This window comes from Fusarium phalaenopsidis, assembly GCF_050370095.1.
Source record: "Fusarium phalaenopsidis strain FUZ10S chromosome Unknown contig_32296, whole genome shotgun sequence".
NCBI classification, from domain to species: domain Eukaryota; kingdom Fungi; phylum Ascomycota; class Sordariomycetes; order Hypocreales; family Nectriaceae; genus Fusarium; species Fusarium phalaenopsidis.
This window is the reverse complement of record NW_028145408.1, coordinates 1019106-1036467: the sequence shown is the minus strand read 5'-3', so window position 1 is coordinate 1036467 and position 17362 is coordinate 1019106. Positions and strand designations below refer to the sequence as shown.

The 17362-nt window shown below is 52.9% G+C and overlaps 6 protein-coding genes across 6 annotated transcripts; 4 read left to right on the top strand and 2 right to left on the bottom strand.

Annotated features, from left to right (window-relative positions):
* Positions 1-927: 927 nt before the first annotated feature.
* Positions 928-3231, top strand: LRP88_05907 (uncharacterized protein; the record flags this gene model as incomplete). The annotated part of the gene is made up of 8 exons (XM_083242450.1): positions 928-1121; positions 1186-1481; positions 1640-1698; positions 1752-1880; positions 1934-2050; positions 2104-2311; positions 2403-2686; positions 2812-3231. 8 exons carry the CDS (start codon positions 928-930, stop codon positions 3229-3231), a joined length of 1707 nt encoding a protein of 568 aa, XP_083101386.1.
* Positions 3232-4319: 1088 nt separating this feature from the next.
* On the top strand, positions 4320-5257 carry LRP88_05906 (Frag1/DRAM/Sfk1 family-domain-containing protein; the record flags this gene model as incomplete). Its single annotated transcript, XM_083242449.1, has 3 exons — positions 4320-4349; positions 4403-4850; positions 4899-5257. The coding sequence occupies 3 exons, from the start codon at positions 4320-4322 to the stop codon at positions 5255-5257; spliced, it is 837 nt and encodes a 278-aa protein (XP_083101385.1).
* A 618-nt stretch (positions 5258-5875) lies between these two features.
* Positions 5876-8193, bottom strand: LRP88_05905 (uncharacterized protein; the record flags this gene model as incomplete). Its single annotated transcript, XM_083242448.1, has 3 exons — positions 5876-6546; positions 6597-8063; positions 8133-8193. 3 exons carry the CDS (start codon positions 8191-8193, stop codon positions 5876-5878), a joined length of 2199 nt encoding a protein of 732 aa, XP_083101384.1.
* A 1778-nt stretch (positions 8194-9971) lies between these two features.
* LRP88_05904 (protein-tyrosine phosphatase-like protein) lies at positions 9972-10918 on the top strand (the record flags this gene model as incomplete). Its single annotated transcript, XM_083242447.1, has 4 exons — positions 9972-10060; positions 10115-10297; positions 10367-10575; positions 10635-10918. 4 exons carry the CDS (start codon positions 9972-9974, stop codon positions 10916-10918), a joined length of 765 nt encoding a protein of 254 aa, XP_083101383.1.
* Positions 10919-10973: 55 nt separating this feature from the next.
* LRP88_05903 (tRNA(Thr) (cytosine(32)-N(3))-methyltransferase) lies at positions 10974-12352 on the bottom strand (the record flags this gene model as incomplete). The annotated part of the gene is made up of 2 exons (XM_083242446.1): positions 10974-11797; positions 12010-12352. 2 exons carry the CDS (start codon positions 12350-12352, stop codon positions 10974-10976), a joined length of 1167 nt encoding a protein of 388 aa, XP_083101382.1.
* A 429-nt stretch (positions 12353-12781) lies between these two features.
* On the top strand, positions 12782-13863 carry LRP88_05902 (uncharacterized protein; the record flags this gene model as incomplete). The annotated part of the gene is made up of 3 exons (XM_083242445.1): positions 12782-13159; positions 13213-13419; positions 13474-13863. The coding sequence occupies 3 exons, from the start codon at positions 12782-12784 to the stop codon at positions 13861-13863; spliced, it is 975 nt and encodes a 324-aa protein (XP_083101381.1).
* Between the last annotated feature and the right edge of the window lie 3499 nt (positions 13864-17362).

The following is a 17362-nucleotide window of genomic DNA, read 5'->3' as shown; positions in this document are numbered from 1 at the left end:
GTTGGAGGTTTGCGGCCAGCTGGGAGTGAACCAGCGGACGTGTTCAATGGGAGGGATAGAGCGGATCAAGAGGCGAAGAGAGAATCGCACTCTTGGGAGTAAATGGTTGAAGTTGGTTGAAGCTGAATGAAGCCTACGCTTATCGTTATCGGGGGCGTTTCTCCGTGCGTCGGAACATCGGCGTTTAATTCGCCGACTCAACGTCACGGAAGGTACGTACCTCCTTTACCTCTCCCCTGAGGTCCTTCTAAAACCTTCTTCCCATCATCTCGCAACATGGTTCTCTCATCGGCTTGAAGAGGCTGGTATTATTCATCATGATCAGTTACTAGTGATGCTGTGGAATTGAGCCAATTGCTACAAGAACATACAACTTCAAGTCTATCGGGAAGCCCGAAGCCAGGGGCCGAGCAAGTGCTTCAATCAGATCTATCCTTCATGGGCAAGAGCCTGGGCTTTTGGATATTCTCGTCATGATAACATTCGACTCTCGGTGCTTGCGCGGCCTCTGTTAGCCATGGCTACATAAACAAGGACATAAAAGGGCGCCTCGTGAGGGGAGTTTGCCTCAAGGTTTCGTTATTGATGCAGATTACGACTTGAACGACAACACCATCCGAATACCAGGGTCCCAGTGAATCTTTGATTTGGTATCTAATTGAAATGAACAAGTGTTCATATTGAAACTTCAGCCTGGAAAGTAGGAACTCGGCCAAAATCTACAGCGAGGCGTCGAGTTGTGGAAGCCTCCGCCTCCCCCTACATGCAGAGTTATTTCATCATGCTGGAACTGCGAAAAACACAAAGACACATAGCCATGTATTTAACTGCCTTGTTCTTCAAGCAATGGAATACCTGGCCTCAACCCCTATCCATCCCACCCTCGCTTGCAATACATTCTTGTTTGTTTCGAGACCGACTTTCATCATGAAGGTGGCTCTCGCCCTTTCGGCGCTTCTGGCGTTCCCGCTCCCTATCATGGGTTTCGTCCCCTTTTTCAACAACAAGAATAAGGATCACCCTCTCGTTCGTGCTTCCAAGACAAAGATCACTATTCGCCCGTTTGGCCTCTTTGAGAAAAAAAAGGGACCAAAGGTCACTTCTGGTCCTGGGGGCAGGGTGTTTGATGGCCCACTCAGAGCTCGTGATGTCAATCATGGGAATCATGACCATGGTCACCATGAGCACCATCATGAGGGTCATCACGGACATGGCCATCACCATGGTCATAACGAGGCACATCGCCATGGACATGATGAAGCCCATCGTCATGGACATGGACATAATGAGGCTCACCGTCACGGACACAGCGAGGGTCATCGCCATGGTCATCATCAAGAGCATCGCCACGGCCATAGCCAAGATCACCGCCATGGACATGACCAAGTGCACGACAGCGAGCACAGAGAATCTCACGATAACAGGCACAGCTCGACTCATCATGGCCATCACCACGAGACTTCCAACCACAGGCATGGCTTGTCTAGGCACAGGCACCCCACCAAGCACCATCGCCACGGCCATCTTCATCCCCATTACCACCACCATCACACTCACCACTTGCATCCCATCAGGCCTTGCTACATCCTGACGGAGAAGAGCCTGTGCCGAGATCTTTACATCCTCGCTGAGAAGGCAGATCATGCCGCTCATCTTGTGCAGACTAGCCTCTGCCGCCAGAACTCGACCTGCTGGGATGTGAGTTGACTCGAACGATAATGATATTTGTTGATGCTAATTATGGCGTGTAGCATATCCGTGAAGCTATCTATAGGCTCGAGTATGGTCTTGATCTCTTTGACAAGTACGTCGACCACACCACTCTCGACAAGTGCTTCACCCGCGCCGAGGAGGCTGTCGTGACCAAGTGCTACATTCACGTGAGTAACACCCAGATAGAGTATGTCAGTTTGATATCTAACATCCATAACAGTATGCCCAATCGGTTATCCGCCTCCTAAAGGTCACCCACGAGTCGGGTAGGTACCTCGAGGGTGAGGTCGACCGTCCCATCCTGACCGCCATCAACAGCTTGCGTGCCGCCGACCGAGTGAGTAATACAAAGTGAACGCCAAGAAGTATTTGTACTGAATCATCTGGTAGGCTTTCGTTCTGGATCTTGGACGCCGCATCGAATCCAAGGAGTCCCTCAAGGTCATCATGCGTAAGCAGGGTGCTGAAGACGGTACTACTGGAGATAGTGTTCAGGAGGCCTTTAACAGGTTCATCTCTACACCTCTGATCACGGGTGAAGATTTCAAGAACTACCCATCCGAAGCCGAGGAAAGGGCGAGGAAGGTTGAGCACTACGGTAAGGGTAGTCGGAAGCACGGTGGTCAGGGCCGTGGACATGGACATCACGGTCATGGTCATCATGGGCATGGTCATGAACACGGACACAGCATCTACCGTGGTTATAAGAATCATGGCCATGATGGTGGTTACACCGAGACTCTTTCTCATGTTCGAAAGGGAAAGGATGGCTATCATCATGTTCACCACCATGGCCATCATCATGGCCAGAAGGGAGGTCATCACCATGGTCATCATCACGGCCACAAGGAGGGTCACCATGAGCTTCATGGGCACAAGAATGAGCATGGCCAGGGACACAAGCACGGTCATAGCCACGGGCATCAGGAAGGCCATCATCAGGGCCATCGCGAGGGTCACGGCCACCATCATGGTAAGCACCGCGGCCATGCTGACCATCACCAGAAGCGCAACTTCTTCATGTTGCAACAATCCATACGTCCCGTCCTCATGACAGGGGACAAGATAAGGCCGCTGAAGCCGCTGACTCCAAAACAGGAAGAGGAGAACATCCGCCAGCACAGGATCCACGACGACGTCGAGGACACGGTGGAGAGGTGGCAGGGTTCTGAGGACATGTCGTCGCCCTACAGCTACTACCGCGAAAAGGCAAGAAACGAGCGCCTGCCGCCTCAGTACAGGAATCGAGGCGAGCAGTACGCCGCCGACAAGCTCCGTGAGGACCGTGGTGGCCATGGGCACCGTGACCGCGATAGTCACTACGATGGCGACAAGCACCATGGCAAGTTTGATGACGATGAGAATATCGACTACTTCTTTGATGAGCTGGATGATGGTGATGCGCCGCCGTATCCCAAGAGCGAGCACAATGGGCGTCTTCATGATGATCATCGGCATCAAAATACGCCGTATCATCACCAGGAGGAGTACAAGTTTGGGGATAGGAAGTATGGTTAGTCGACGATGGTAGATGAGTTGGGAAAAGTCCTGGAGAATAATGAATTGTTGTCTCTGGAAGCCATTGGTGCTATGGTATCCATAATTGCCGTCTCTTCTTCATGATGCCTGTGACCTGTAGCCCTCAACTGATTGGGCATTTTAGTAAAGAGGTTGATCTTGTAAGCGGAGCTTGTGATGTCAAAGATGACATTCTGCCCTGAATCAGGGATCTTAGGCACAGCCCCACAAGCCCAAGTCATGGGCGGAGAGTTTTAATTGAAAAAGGGAAGGGGAGAATCTTGATGATGTAATCCAAGGGGAAAAGCAAAGAAATGGTATGATGTCATGTGAAAGGTGCATTTACCGAGTAATTTCGCTGTCGTGTCAGTGTCGTGTGCCTTTTTTTCTTGGCCTTTTTTCTTTGTAATACTTGCACTTTTTCTTCAAACGAAGCTAACTGCATTTCATCAAGTCCATTCTCTCTTTGTCTTGTTTCTTCTCTTTATCTGCTACGCCACGCTTCACTGGACCCCGTTTGACTTGCCGCGTCACCAGTTGAACCGCTGCGCTAGCCCCCTGTCAAACCACGCCACGTCCGCGCCACAGGTTTACAGTTGCAGTTCATCTTGTTCTTCTTTTCACTGCCTCCGCCGCGTGCTCTTGATTATTATTTACTTGATCGGGGAAAACCAATCGACAGGGCTGAGTTCTTGCCAAGAAAAAGAAGCTGGAATCATTCGCTATCCCGGACTTTACGCGTTGCGGGACCCCGGGCTGTCCGATGTGTCCGAGATCGTCGGGTGCATTTGAAAGCTAAAATACTTTAGTTCCCGGCCGAGAGAAGCTGCAGCATTTCCAACGACTCCATACCTTACGTATTGTGTGACCCATAGAGGAGCATATACTTGACATCATCCTCCCCAATCTTTTTTTTCTTCTTATTATTTCCTTGATATCTATTTTTCGTTTTCTACATCTGCACCTTTGTCGCATAACAGTTTATTTACCCTCAACAACTCCTTGGGTACTGTCACTTGCTTGATTGGGTACACGCGAGAGCTTCACTTGTACATCAACACCAAAACATCATCACAACTACCGCCAAAATGGCAGTAAAAGGAGTATTTTCATACTGGGTACGTCATCAACACCGAAACCCCTCCTCCAACTCTTCACTAACAGTATCCAGTGGTTTCCCATCATCTCAGGCCTGGTCTGGTGCGGCATGCTCCTAGGCCTCCTCCTCGAATGGCTCGTAAACCAGCACGGCCGCCGCTACCCGACCATGAACGAGGACGCCAACATCGCCTACATCTCCAACGTCGGCGCCGACCGACTCCAGCCGCTTTTCATCGTCGGCTGCGTCTTGACGTCCGTCTTTCTCGACCTCGCCTTCTTCTCAGAGCGCTGGCTGCGACACAACGGCCGTCTCGTCCCCAACGTCTCCCTCGGCGAAAAGATTCTGAGCATCTTGTCCATGGTTTTTGCCATTGTTGGTACTGTTGGGCTTATTTGCTTGTCCATCTTCAAGACGGGCAAGTACAAGGTGCTGCATAACTTGTTCCTCGGACTCTTTATTGGAGGATACCTCATCTCCGCTGTATTCATTTGCTCTGAATACCAACGTCTCGGCAAGAGTATGTATACCCTCGCTTTTCTCCTCTCACACATTCTAACGTCACCAGAATATCGCGAACACCGCATGCTCCGCCTCTCTTTCTGGGTAAAGCTCACCTTCATCATCGTCGAGTTCGCCCTCATCGTCGCCTTTGGCGTCCTCAGCCGCCAGAAGAAGCGAGATCCCGCCGCCGTCCTCGAGTGGATCATCTCCTTCATCTTCACCTTTTACGCCGTCTCCTTCGTCATCGACCTCTACCCTGCCGTCCGCACAAAGAGCCCCGACGCGAGGTACCCCAAGTCCTACTACGTCCCCTCTGCTTCTGCCACGCCCAATGACGTTGACAGCGGTAACGGGTCGAGCAGCAATATCTACCCTCGCGACGTCGAGATGGCCCAGAACGGCCCTCCTCCCCGAGACTTTTAAGACTCGATATCCATCAACACCATACATACATTACATCTCCAACAAGACATAATTACACACACACACACACACAAACACACACACAAGACATCTCGCTTGCATGGGATATGCCGGAATGATTCCCCCTTTTTTTATTGGTTGCGTGGCGTTTTGGGAACCAGGAACTGGCTCAAAATAGAGACAGCACACATTTTATTTGGTTAAAGGCTGCATTCTAGATACTGTTAGACATTGGGAAAGACATTGGATGCCGCCACGACTCTGTTACACTAGTTTAGACATTCATCATCTTGTACTGTACATACATACAATCTGTGCATATTGCACCTTTTCCATCATGACCATCGTTTCCAACGTGAAAAACATGTCCACTTGTCGTATACTCAAAAACACATGTATCCCATGTCCCTGACAAATAGGGTCCTCATCATTGTCATACAAACATGATACGCCACGCTCAGGGACTGCGCGTCATCCAAAGACACTGTCGAATAGGAGACTTCCACTTAACTCCGACACCAAACTCAAGTAATCACCACCCAATGACACTCCTCCCATGTTAAACACCCAATGCTATGCGCCAGGATCCATCCAACATGTCACTGCATAGTAAGCAGCTTATTGATCCATCATCTCCTTGAACCGAGAATCCCGGGATGGGCTAGGCGTCTCCCGCACTGCCGGATCCTCGATCGCTGGAGGCGGAGTGATCGCCAGACCTCGGGTCCTGTCCGTTGTAAGATCCTCGAGGGTGCTGACAGGGCTGACGCCCCGAGAATCCTTCCGTTCCTGGTCGCTCGTCTCGGCTTCGGCGCTTCGACCGGCGAAAGCAACGTCTCGCATGCTCGACGGCCGGTTATCAAGACTTGTCGTACTATGATTCAGATCTGATCCCCGAAGAGCGGCACCTCCGATGAAGCTGCGCCTCTTGTGGTCGTGGGTCTCCCTGTCCTTTTCTCCCAGAGACTTCCCTCGAGAGAATCGGTTCCTGATCCACCCCTTGACCTTGGAGGTGGGTGACATTCCCGAGTCACTCATTTTGCGCTGGTTGTCCGTGTTGCTTGTATCCGTGTCAAGCCTCGTTGTTGTAGGTCGCTCAGTCGGTTCCGCCACAGGTGCACCTCCAGCCTCTTCACTTCGAGCACTTGCATGATCGTCGGTGCCCTCTTCGCCTGTAACCACAGAATCGCCCCTGGACCTTCGCTTCTCCTCCTTGGCGTGGCGCTTCTCCTCCGCCCTGGCTGCTTTCTCTTCTGCTTTTTTGGTCTTGTACTCTTGCTTTTCTTGTTCTGAAACATGTGTTAGTTCCTGTGTACCATTTCGTTGACAGACATCTCACCTTTCAGTTTCTTGGTAATCTCCTTGATCTCTCGCTCTCGGGCCTTTTGCTTCTCTTGCTCAGCCTTCTTTGCCTCCTCCTCAAGCTTGAGCGCCGCGAGTCGCTCCCGCTCAGCTTCTGCCTTCTCGTTGATGTCGTCCAACACAGGCTTCACTCTCTTGGCTGCGATCGTGTTCACCTCGTGGGGGTCCATAAACTTCCCACCTCCAATGTCAACCTTGCCCTTGTTCTCGTTTCTAGCATCATGACTGGCAGTTGCTACTTGGTGAGCCTTGAGCTCCCACTCGTTCAACAGTGTTGGGTTGACCATGCCGGTTTCGTGGTAGACCTTCTCGTCCATGCCTTGAAGTCGAGCTTTGACGTTGCGCTGCGCCGCGGCAAGTAGTATGCTACGGTCCTCCGCGCGCTTCTTCTCGTCAACCTCGGAAAGCTTGTTCGAAAAGAGTGACATTTGCTGTCGAATCTTTTCCGACTGTTGCCGATCGTCGAGGTCACCGTCGCTCGATGACCGACGTCGCAGTTTTGAAGTCAGCATAAATCTGCGCCGAGAGGAGGTTGAATTCCCATAGTATCCCTGGAGGTCTCGGTTCTTCTGATGTTCCTCTTCGAGTTTCGCTAGTCGCTCTTGGGCCTGCTTGTAAGCGGCGTCCTGGAGATTGATGTATGGCTTGGGCTGTGCCACGTCGGAATTCTGGCCCTGGTTGTCCTTGGCCTGGTCAATCATCTTCTGTTGCTGTGTGTACATCTTCCGTGCCATTGCGACAGCAGTTGCGTGAAGTTGCTCGTTGGTTTTTCGTTCATCGACCTCTGGCTTGACAGGAGGATGAGAGGTGAACATATTGCGGGTCATGGTTGTGATAGGAACAGCGCCTGCGTTTTCTGTTGATGGCTTAGATCTGAGACTGGCTTTATGCGCCAGAGTTGCACCACTTAACGCATCTGGTCGTGTGCTCGCACCCGGGTTTAGAGGGTCACGGCCAGGAGGGGCCGTAGGTGTGGACTGAGCGCGGCGTCTGGTGGTTGCCATGGCTCCTTTGGCTGCGGCGAGAGACTTCTGACCTTGAAGTGAAGAGTTGGAGGTCGTTTGGTGAACTTGTCGGATCGAGTTGGACCGATTTGTGTTGAATGCCTGGTTGGCAGCAGAGCTTCCCCAACCCTCGTGAGATTTGCGTTGGATCGACGTCTTGTTTGCTGCATTTGCAGAACCCACTGCTAAAAGTGCCGCCTGTTGACCTGCAGAGTTAGATGTTGGTTCCCATGAAGGCGCCATCTTGTAGTTCTTTGCTAGAGCGGCCGCCGCGGAGGCCGAAGACGTCTTATCGGGTTTCCAAAGCTCGATGGGTTTCTGGTTGGACCACCCGAGAGAAGCGGCAGCACTTGCAGCAGCACCATCGGGACGGAGACCGGTAGAAGGAAAGCTGGGAAGATCGCGGGGGTCGGCGTATTTGAGCCGTCCCGAGTTGTGCGCTATTCGCATGTGAGTGAGCTGGCGGGCAGGATGCTGGGGGGGGTGGTGTCAGCCACAAGAGTACACACCTGGGGCTGTCGCGGACTGAGACTGAATCATGGTTGGCTGCTGGGATGTGCCGGGGGGCATTATGCTGCACGTCAGAACAGACGTCGCCTCTGAGTGCGTAGACCTTCGTATTCAAAATGCAAGTGGGCGAACCCGGGACCAGAATATGATGCGGGACAGTGGTCGATGGGCGGTGATGGAGCCAGTAACAGGACGCTTGGCGGTTTGGAGACGGGGCCTCGGGAAGCTGTCCAAGTTCCTGCGCCGAGAGGGTGTCGTCAGGTGTCTTGTCAATGAATCGTATTCGTCCTGGTCATGGGCCTATAGGATTCTCAACTGGAAATCGAGTCCTGCTTGACGGTGGAGACGGAAGATATGTTTCGCTGCAGGGAGCAACGAGGTAAAATGCGACAGCTCAAGCTCTTGATGATGTATGTAGAGGTAGGTTGCATCTAGGGACGGTAGGGATGTAGGCGGTATCTGTAGTCAGCTTTCCCGTCTTCTTGGTTGAACGATGAAAGAGAGGAAAGGATCAGACGGCTAGGAATGGAGAAAGATAGGGCCAAAGCAAGATTTATTCGAGAAGACGATGATGATGCTGAGAGCGACACCCTCGTGGCGTCCCTCGCTCGAGTGATGGCGTCGTTGGCCCCGAGACGAAAGCAGGCGATGGCGCTTTCCTCATGCGCCGGCATACGTCAGGTAGCTCCTTCGCTTTTCCTGCCCGCGATGCTGATACCCCAGATGGTGCTCGGCGCTGACGTCATGGGTCCCGGGGCGATGATCTCAAGGCGCAGGCGCTAGCGACAAAAGCGGCAATCGTGGCACAGTGTGCACCGTGTTCAGCGCACTTCCCGGCCGTCGCTCAGCTGGACCAGCGTGGTTCACGGCTGGGTTTCCGTGACGTCGGATGCCGGGAGGCTGAGCCCGGGTGGAGCTGTCGAAAATCAAGACATCCAACAATAGCGTCTCTGTCTCAATCACATCAGAGAGATCTCGACCGGAATCCACGGGCAGCTCAAACTGCTTCTCGGTGTCTCACCACCTCGGAGGGCCACCGGAGACCATGACACCACACCGCTATCAATCCGCACTGTACGCCCGTCAACCTATTTTTTGCTGTAGCTGAGATGCCCATCCCCATTGGCATCAATCAACGTTTCAGCCCGCCAAACCCACCAGACTATCGAACTGCCGACGCCTGAATACGAAGTCTTGGGCTTTGGGGGATAGACTAGGCTGAGATTCCCAGCTCTTACCAGCCTTGTGCCCGACTGGGTCTCGACTCTTTGTTCAGTTCCTTGGAATGAGACTCAGTCCCTCCGCTATTGGGATCAACGCCGAGTTCCACCCTTTTTGTCTGTTTAAACTTGCGCCGGCGGGCGGGTCGTCCGCGCTTGAACCTTCCGATCACTGCAGGTGACCCGGGAACTGGTTGATCGGCCCTCCGTGGTCCCCGGTCCAACGTCCGGCACTTTGTGTTACACAGGGCTACTCACCGGAACTCTCTTTGTCCGTTTCTTGGTTCAGTTGCCCATTGTGAGCCAGGTGACTTTTAGTCTGGAATTTCTATCGAGGCTGTAGAAGAGAAAGATTCTTGGCAGCCTTGTGGTCACGCCAAGGATGAGTTCTCACGTCGGCCTTGAGAATGTTCTCAACTTTCGCGACGTTGGCAAAACGGTGAACGATTTTCTGGGCACGAGGTACTGAACTATCAAATTTCTTTTCAATTTGAACTCATAATTACACACCTGAGCATAATGCCTAACAGTGAACAGGAGACTTAGAGAGGGCGTCTTTTACAGATCTGCAAGATTAGGTGCGAGACTCATCCATCACTTAACCTAGGCCTTGCTAACATGGCACCTGTAGATGATGTTACACTCTTGGATAGAAAACTCATTAGAGATGGCCTTGGTATCAAGACTGTCATAGACTTGCGCACCAAGTTTGTACTCTTTGAATTGACCCTCAAAGACGAGATATACTAACACACGTCCAGAACCGAGCACCTCAACCGAGTCAAAAGGCGACAAGAGCAATCCAATATTCCTGCTCTCGTCAAGTCCAACGCAGCTCTTGCAGAACCACTTCATATCCCGGGACTGGAATATCGCGAGATCAAGATTACTGGTCGCCCCTTTGAGTTGTTTCTCCTACGCCAACTCTCATGGTGGGATTTCTTGTGAGTTGCTCAAAGCTGTTGTGTCCTGGTACATATGTACATATGATGTCGATTAACACCGACACATAGTCACTTTTTGTTCCTCTTCCTTTGCGGCTACCGCATGGAAGCCATCAGCATCCTTGGCCAACAGGTCATGATACCGCGAGGCCTTGTCGGCCTTGGTCTCGATACCCTCGACCAGTCAACAAGAGAGATCCGCGAGACTTTGTCTCTATATACGACCGAGACAACTCTGCCGTCCGTCGTTCACTGCACCCAAGGCAAAGACCGTACAGGTATAAGACACACCATATCGACGGTCAGTATTGGAGCTTGGCACTGACACATGCGATAGGTCTCGTCTGCACTCTGGTGTTGATGATCCTCGATGTTCCGGTCTCCGCTATTGAGCATGATTATGCCCTCACCGATGAAGCGCTTGTCCCTGAGCGAGAGGAGCGCCTGGTCGAGATCCGTCAGATAGGACTCACTGATGAATGGGCTGACACGGCAAAGGACATGATTGTAAGGATCGAGCAGCACCTCAACGAAAAATACGGGGGACTAGACGCCTATCTGGACGGGATAGGTTTCGGTGCCGACGATAGAGCAAGGGTTCGTGACGCGTTGCTCTACTGAGATGACAATACACGGTTGCATGGCGGATGGTTTGTTTGACCTTGAGATGCTTTGTCTATTTCTTTCTAAAGCGGCCCTGCAGCCAGCATCTATACATCTTGAGCTTGGATGCTCGGTTGACCAGCAGACGTCGATCAACACCAAGGTTCTCTATCTCGAACCGAGGGATCTCTGTCTCTGTCTCTGCCTCTTCTGCCTCCTCAACACCATCGGCACTCTCAGCCGCTGGGGCAGCCAGAGGAGAGGGTTGCTGAAGTGCAGCAAGCTCCTTGGCCTTGCCTGTCCAGATATCGGCTAGCTGATCCTTGTCAAAAAAGTAGACGCGGGTTCCGTCGCCTCGGATGTAAAAGTTTTCGTCCAGATAGCGACCCTTGCGGAACCGGACCTGGGCAAGATCTCCTCTTCCATAATCTCGGAAGCAGACCAGGCCGCCAGGCTTGAGGACTCGGTGGACGTTGCTCACGGCCTTTGGCCACTGGTCGGGAGAGAGAGCAGAGAAGATGAAAATCAGCACGGCGACGTCTACGGAGCCTTCCTCGAGTCCAGGCGGTAAGCTGTCACTGGTCACGTCCCAAACGTCGGCCTGGATCGACTTGGGATCGTATTCTTCATGGTTCCGGATGACCTCTACAGCAGTCTTTGAGTAGTCGCAGGCATGGATCTTTAGTTCCGGGTTCTTATTATTGGCCAGGATGGGGAAGGCCGTGTTACCGGCACCTGCGCCAATCTCGAGGAGGACCTTGGGTCCGGCATCTTCCTTGGTTACCTCGGCCAGCACAGGGAACTCCTGCTGAAGCCATTTGCGGTTCTTGAAGAAGTTGGCCGAGTTGTTCTTGTAGAAGAGATTCCACCACCTAGCAGGGTCGATACTGAATTTTCCTGAGTTGTCATGTTAGCAACTCTTCGTAAGAGGATGTTGTGACAGCAAAGTGTAAAGGATGGTGTTGATCAGATGGGAGCGAAAGAATAAGAAGGTATAGTTTGTCTTCAGTAGGCTCAGATGAACTATGCATTGGTTTTGTATCATCATGAACACCAGGCAAAAGCCAAGGCAAAGGAGAAACTCGAAATGCAGATGAGGGATAACTTACTCTTCTCAAAGTCAGAGACGGGGTTTTGGCGCTGCTTGGCGTACTGTTGCTCCGCGTACTCTTTGTACGCATCGTCAGTCTCCACGTGGTCCCAGGCGTTGAACTCAAAGACATCGTCTCCCTCGTTCAAGTACCGGCTGCCAAACTGGAAGGGATCACTCCGCTTCAAGTTGTTGGCAGGATCATGCGATCGATGAGGCGGCACCTCGCTCTCAGGCGCCTTGGCTTCCGTGTCAGCCTCGGTGATCGGATCCTTGACGTCCAGCGCGGCCAGCTTCTCGACAGGCACCGACTCGACTGTCTGGCTCACGACGGCATCGCCACTTGGCGTTGACGACGCCATGATGGAATGTGGTGATCCTTGGAGCACGCACTCGCAAGCGCAAGTGAAGTGCTTCTCGCAGCACGAGTGTTTTGCGCCGCGGGAGTGAAGATGAAGGATGCTTCAAGTTCAAGAAATTTTTCTGCAGAGCAGCCTTTTGTTGAAATTCTGAGAGTGGGGAGGTTTGACTAGCCTCTGATTGGCCACAAAGCTGGAGCCGGATTTTCTAAAGCGCCGGGTTCCTGGAGCTTGAGCTAGCCCAGCCAATCATGTGAAAGCCTACCTGACCGAACAGCGCCCTCATCAAGCCTCCCGTGTCCATTCGAGCCGTGTCATTCTGAGGTCGACGGTCAACAACTTTCTCGACATCCAGCTATTTCGGTAGTCAATTCCTTGCCTTTGGTTGTAAGGTGTTATAAACGTCTACGCGACTTCGATTCAACGCCCACCATGGCCCCCTCGCTCCTCCAGCCGCAAGGCCACCTATCACCAACCGAAGCTCTCCAGCTTGCGCAACAAGCTCCCATCATCTTGAAGAACAACCCCAAAGCCTTCTCCGCCTCGCCTCTCGCATCACTTTTCTCGGCCACCGAAACCGCTGATCTGTGGACCATCTACGAGAACCTTCTCCTATCATGTCTTCGAACGGGCGACGACGAATCTGCGCACCAAGTTCTTGAGAGGCTGGCGTTGCGATTTGGCGACCAGAATGAACGCGTCATGGCACTCAAGGGACTGATGAAGGAGGCCGAGGCAACAAACAACAATGAACTTACGCAAGTGCTTAAGGAGTACGAGGACATTCTGGAGGAGGACGGAACAAACATTGTGAGGATGAGCTGCTCGTGACCATCCGAGGACGTTAGACTGACGAGCAACAGCCTATTGCGAAGCGACGAGTTGCCCTCTTGCGATCTATGGGAAAGACCCCTGAAGCGATTTCGTCATTAATATGGTTGCTCGATTTCAACCCTACGGACGCCGAAGCATGGGGGGAGCTAGCGGACCTCTATCTGTCCCAGGGATTGTACTCCCAAGCTATCTACGCTTTGGAGGAGGTGCTGGTGTTGGTACCAAATGCGTGGAACGTATGTGGCCTCATTGTTGCCCTTGTGAAACCCCCATCTGACAACCTGACCTAGATGCATGCACGCCTCGGTGAGGTGTCGTTGATGGCAGCCAATGAAACGACCGATGGCTTCCCTCAGAAGTTCCTGGCAAATTCGGTGAAGCGGTTCTGCCGAAGCATCGAGCTCTGCGAGGACTACCTGCGAGGTTACTATGGCCTCAAGAAGGTTACTGATAAGTTGCTGGCTGAGTCTGCTAAACTCAAGAAGCACTCGGAAGGAGACGAGTTCCCTCTGCCAGACCAGGCAACAATCGAGAAACTGAACCAAGCGGCTACCAAGAAGCTAGCCGAGATCGTTCGTCGCTACGGGGCCCAGGAACCGCTGTGGCAAGGATACAATGCAGATGAGATTGCTGCAGCCCGTGACCTGCTTGACAAGTCATCGTCAGAGGTGGTCCGGTAAGAGACTATGTCTTGACAGTGACTCAGAATAGCGGGCACACAGGGTGACGAAGCGTACCGGGAGCTTGCCAACAGTGTCTCTGCCTAAGAAACGGGGCGCAAGAAGACCCCTGACTAGTTCATACACGACAGCAGAGGGGCTTGAAGTCGAGAAGATGGGTGTCAGGCATGCGCAACATGGGCTCTCAATCTGGCTCTCGGCCAGATGCGAGCGGGAGGCAGCAACGGGGAGTTGGGCGATGCTGGGCAGTTGGCACGTGGCGCCATAGAAGGACAGGAGGTGGGGTGTCCCATGCTCGATGTGGGCGGTGATGGAGTTTGGCAGGGAAGACAATGCCTGAATGAAGATGTGAGGCCTACCCAAGGCGCTGAGGTGACGTCCACCTCGAAGCCTTGGGCAGGAATCTCGGGTTTTTGAGGAGGAGAGGGATGACTGGCTTTCCTAATGTAATATCCAACACGGCGTCTGGTGCAACCGACTTGTGGACGCGATACATAGTCTCTTAGTTCTCACCGCGACTGAGGCAGAATCAGCAAATTCGAGACTTGCAATTCCAAGTGGGTTCTCTCCACGTCGAATGCGCAACATCATGATGGGCACCTACTTATGCCCATGCGATTGTGGCCCTGTCCGCGGACGGCTTCTTGGTGGAGTCTCCCGGAGGAGCCGCTGCGGGAGAGAATCTGGCACCTCGAACGGCGCATTGTTGTTTGATTTGATCTCGATTCCCGAATCTCTATTCTCCGAGTATGATCCATGCCTCACTTTTAACAAGTAATCTAGAGCCTGTGTCATTGGTCGCCTCGTCGAAGATCAAGTGGCCGATCTTGGCCTGGCGCGATGAAGGGCGAGTTGAAGAAAGGTATGGATGGATGAAAAGAATTATAGCTCTTCCGCCACCGTCCACATGGCCGCAGCTGGATGGCTGAGGCTCTGCGGGAAGGCGGAAATCCTGTCATTTGATGCCTATCATTCTTGGCCGGGTGGTTCCAAGTTGAAGCGAGTATGTGCCAATGTGAGCGCCAAGTTATGAGAACTAGCAAGGCTTCTGAGATGGTTGATAGCATTTACACCAAACATGATATGGTGATGGCCCAATACGGACTGTATGAGGGGACAACAAGCATTTCTCACCGTATCTTGAACTCGTCCCATATTGTGGATGAGGTTAGGAAGCCACGCAGCGCCATGGTCCGTGATGAGCTGGCCTTGTGAAGCGATGGACTAGAGGGCATCGGGCCTCAACGCTGAGATGGGGCTCCATCCCCAGCCAGTCGCGGAATGGAGGGCATCGGGTTGCAGAGGTGCTGTAGGTGATGGGTTCGGACTCGAATTATTGACTGAAAGGAGAAAGGGAAGAACATCAGAGTGAAATTGACGAGAGGCGGGTTGATATAAGGAGACGTGGTTTGCCAATGCCTTAGGTCTTCTCTCCATCTCACTCATCAACCCTATCAACACTGTATCCGTACAACTTCTAGACTGCAATTAAGCAACCCCCAGTACCGTTTTTCAGACTTTCCAACTGTACGGGTACAGTAATCAATCAGCTCCTGCGCCTCGGTCCGTCCCGATTTACGTTATCACCCAAGACGTTTAAAACTGTACTTGGTTGGACAACGACGTCGCACAGCCTGAGACGAAGCCGTCAACAAGAAATTTAGCTCCATGATGGGATCATGCTCTTTGCCGATAGTAATTGTTTTCACGACAATAGATATCGACAATGTCACGGGCCGAGGGAGTCGAGTGCGTATCAGTGGCGGCTAGGACCGCTCGAGGCATCCGATGGATAGCGGTCAACTGCAACTATTCTTCTAGCGGTCAGACCGACAAATGTTCCGTTCCCAATCGTCGCCCGTGGTGGGTGTCAGCTTGAGGGCGGAGGGGGAGCCTGGAACCTCACCATGGCTCCCCAGCAACTTGACGGCGTAACGTTGGGCTGCAGTACAGCAACACCGCCCTCTCGTCTTGGAGCCCGGGCCGCCTTTTTACTTTTTTTTTTTTTCCTTCACTTGTCGTTTTTCTTATTTCCTGATGCTTCTTTCTTTTTCTTCTTTTCTCTTCTTTCTCTCCCCTCTTCTCCTCGTTTCCGTTTCCCCCTCCGTAACAATCTCTTGTGTGCGCGCTGCCATTGTCTCCCATCCAGCCAGCCAGAAAGCCCATGTTTTCTCATGCCCTAGTTAGGCTGTGTTTTTTGCATTTCTAGTGACTTTTGACCTGCGCCAACAAACCGAGGCCATCCTTGGCTCTGACCTGCACTTGCACTTGGGCGCTTGGGCAACTACCCCACCCCACCACACTTTAGGTCCATTCCCCAAATCGCCGCTAAGGGAGCTTGCCCGGGTGTTGTCCATTGCCGATTCACACAAAACCAACCACAACAACAAACAAAACCTTCCAACACAAGACGACGACTCTCCCACAAGATTTTGTCAGAAACAGAGTCTCGCAATACGGTCCAGCTCAATCGCAGGGGCTGCCAGCACCTGAAATTCTACGGTATGTGACAATCTCTTTGGCTGTGTACTCGTCGTCGTCTTCCAGTCTCGTCAAGCTTCCATCCATTCCCTTCGCATGAATCTTGTGTCTCGGGTGCGTCTGGGGGTGGGCTCAACTCCAACAAGATGATGGCCCATGTGATCCCATCTGGCGGCTTCGAATCAAGCAAGCGAGCGACCGAGCGACCGAACGACCACGCAAACATGCGGCGGCGGCGGCGGACTCGGCAGCAGGTCAAATGTCTGCATGACATCCAGGCCATGAGCGCGCTGCGCCTACGGCTTCTCCCAAGGCATTCATTCCCGTATCCATCTGGGTTCCCGCTGTCGTAGCGGATGCTACCTCCGTCCTGCTACCGTCTCTGCCACTATCAATGCTTCAGCGCCAATTCTAGCTTCTTCCATGAGCCATCGGGCTTTGTTTGAGGCTCCCTGGTTTTTGGCCCCCACCAGCGTTGGGCATTGGCATCCACGATCTTTGACGCCCTACCACCAACCCACCGCCATGCGAAACGCGGGCGCACCACAGGGCGGAGAGAGCCTGTTGACAGGCACGACTGGGCAGCGGATGCCTGGGTCAGAGCCCGGGAGAGCCAAGATTTTCAAGGGCATCGACTCCAGAGCCGGACACTTCAAGGGTTGGTGGACCAGTCGCTGGCCAGTCCAGCATCTGCGCGCCAGCTCCAGCCCGACGAGCGCTAGCGAACACGCTTGGACAGGGTCCCCCATTGACTCCATCGACAGGGCGACGAACCAGGGTGTCCCGGTCCCGGGCGGCTGACAAGAACCGTGCTTTGGTGCCCAGCAAACCCAGCCGAGAAGCACATGGCAAGTCTTGTTGGGCATGGGCATGGGCATGGCCTGGGATGAAGACGCCAATGCCAACGTCGAGGAACGCTGTTGCCAGTCGATAGATGCTTTACTGCACAGCAGCGTGTCAAGCTTGTCATGTCGTCCTTCCAATCCTCGGAGCCGGGTTCGCAGAAAGGGTTTCGCGC